General features: G+C 49.8%; 1 protein-coding gene across 1 annotated transcript; it reads right to left on the bottom strand.

Moving 5' to 3' along the window:
• Positions 1-19: 19 nt before the first annotated feature.
• On the bottom strand, positions 20-1276 carry LOC109509534 (kinesin-like protein KIF21A; the record flags this gene model as incomplete). The annotated part of the gene is made up of 5 exons (XM_019859367.1): positions 822-1276; positions 665-719; positions 423-601; positions 214-351; positions 20-79 (listed from the first exon to the last, which is right to left on the bottom strand). Coding segments are annotated over exons 1-5 (632 nt in total), but the record flags the coding sequence as incomplete, so codon positions are not given.
• Between the last annotated feature and the right edge of the window lie 24 nt (positions 1277-1300).

Raw genomic sequence — 1300 nt, 5'->3', positions numbered from 1 at the left:
AAAAAAAAAAGAATGATACCAAATAAAGGTGAAGAAAGAAGCGTACCTTTGGCCATCAAATACAGGTGATTCATCCGATCTGAAAAATCAAAACAATGCCAAAATACAATGGAAAATGAAAGCAGACACAGGTTTGTGATGATCGATATACGCCACACAAAGCCCAACTTTGACATTAGACGTGGCTATGGCTTGACGATAAAGACTTCTTACGGTGTTTTGGAGTCATTTGCTCGCGTTTTGGCATCCCCAGCTGCGGCCGTTGCCTTTTCTTGCATTTTCCTGCGGGTGAGAGGAGAGCGCTCGAGCTGCTTCCTCTCAACACCGCTCGTCGGTGACCTCGAGCGGAAGCTGGCGGAAATCAAAAGTGTTAGCGGTAGCCGAACGGGTGTTTTTGAGAGGCGTTTCTTATTAATGCTCACACGCCGGCCTTGGGAGCCGAGAGAGAAGACGGGGATTCGCGGCCTGGATCCGCCGACCCGCCCTGGTGCTCGGCGAGGGGAAGCAAGGGACCCGAGAAGTCTCCGGGGGGAGAGTCGAAAGGCGGATCTCCTGTGGTGGCGTAGAGAAGCTCCATCTGGGTGGCGGTCCTCCTACGAGCCTGAAGGATCAACGGCAATTACGAAATACGAATAACATCACGCATCATCGCGCAGTCTGGTACCTTGTTTCTCGGACGGGAGTCGCCGCATAACTTCATCACGTCTGACGGCAGCGGGCTGGAACCAGATCAGGGAAGACAAACTGAAAATGTTTTGCCACCGAATCCGTATGCAAATTCCAACGCAGTCCGACTTGAGTTTCTGCCGCCGTCACATTACCTGCCCTCTGCAGCCGGGCTGGGGTTCGACTCATCGCTGCTGCTTTCGTCCCCGTTCTCTACAAACGGGAGAGACGCGTTATTAGGAGGTTTATTCGGTGGGTTTCTGAGAGTAGAATAAATGCTACAGCAGGTCCAAAGCACGGTAGGGTGAAAAGGGGAGATAAAGGGCCCTGCGTGACAGGAAACACGGAGAAACATAATGAGATCATGTAACGAGCTGGTGGAGACACGACGGGAAACAAACAACTATTAAGGCCACTGGGTCGGGATCAATCACACTTGAAGATTTCTCGCCGCCATATTTGAAATCTTCAAGTGTGCAGCTCTCAAAACATAGATCTTATTACTCACCCGGTGACAGGTAACCTAACTCTTGAGTTCCCACAAAAAGATAAAAAAAAACACCAGAGAAGACAGAAAGAAATCAAATTCAAACCCCGATTTTGAGGAAGGCTTCCATTTCATTCTATAAGCAGC

Source organism: Hippocampus comes, unplaced genomic scaffold (genome assembly GCF_001891065.2).
Source record: "Hippocampus comes isolate QL1 unplaced genomic scaffold, H_comes_QL1_v1.1 C16939052, whole genome shotgun sequence".
Classification (NCBI taxonomy): Eukaryota; Metazoa; Chordata; class Actinopteri; order Syngnathiformes; family Syngnathidae; genus Hippocampus; species Hippocampus comes.
Note: the sequence above shows the minus strand (reverse complement) of the source record. Positions and strands in the feature narration are given on the sequence as shown.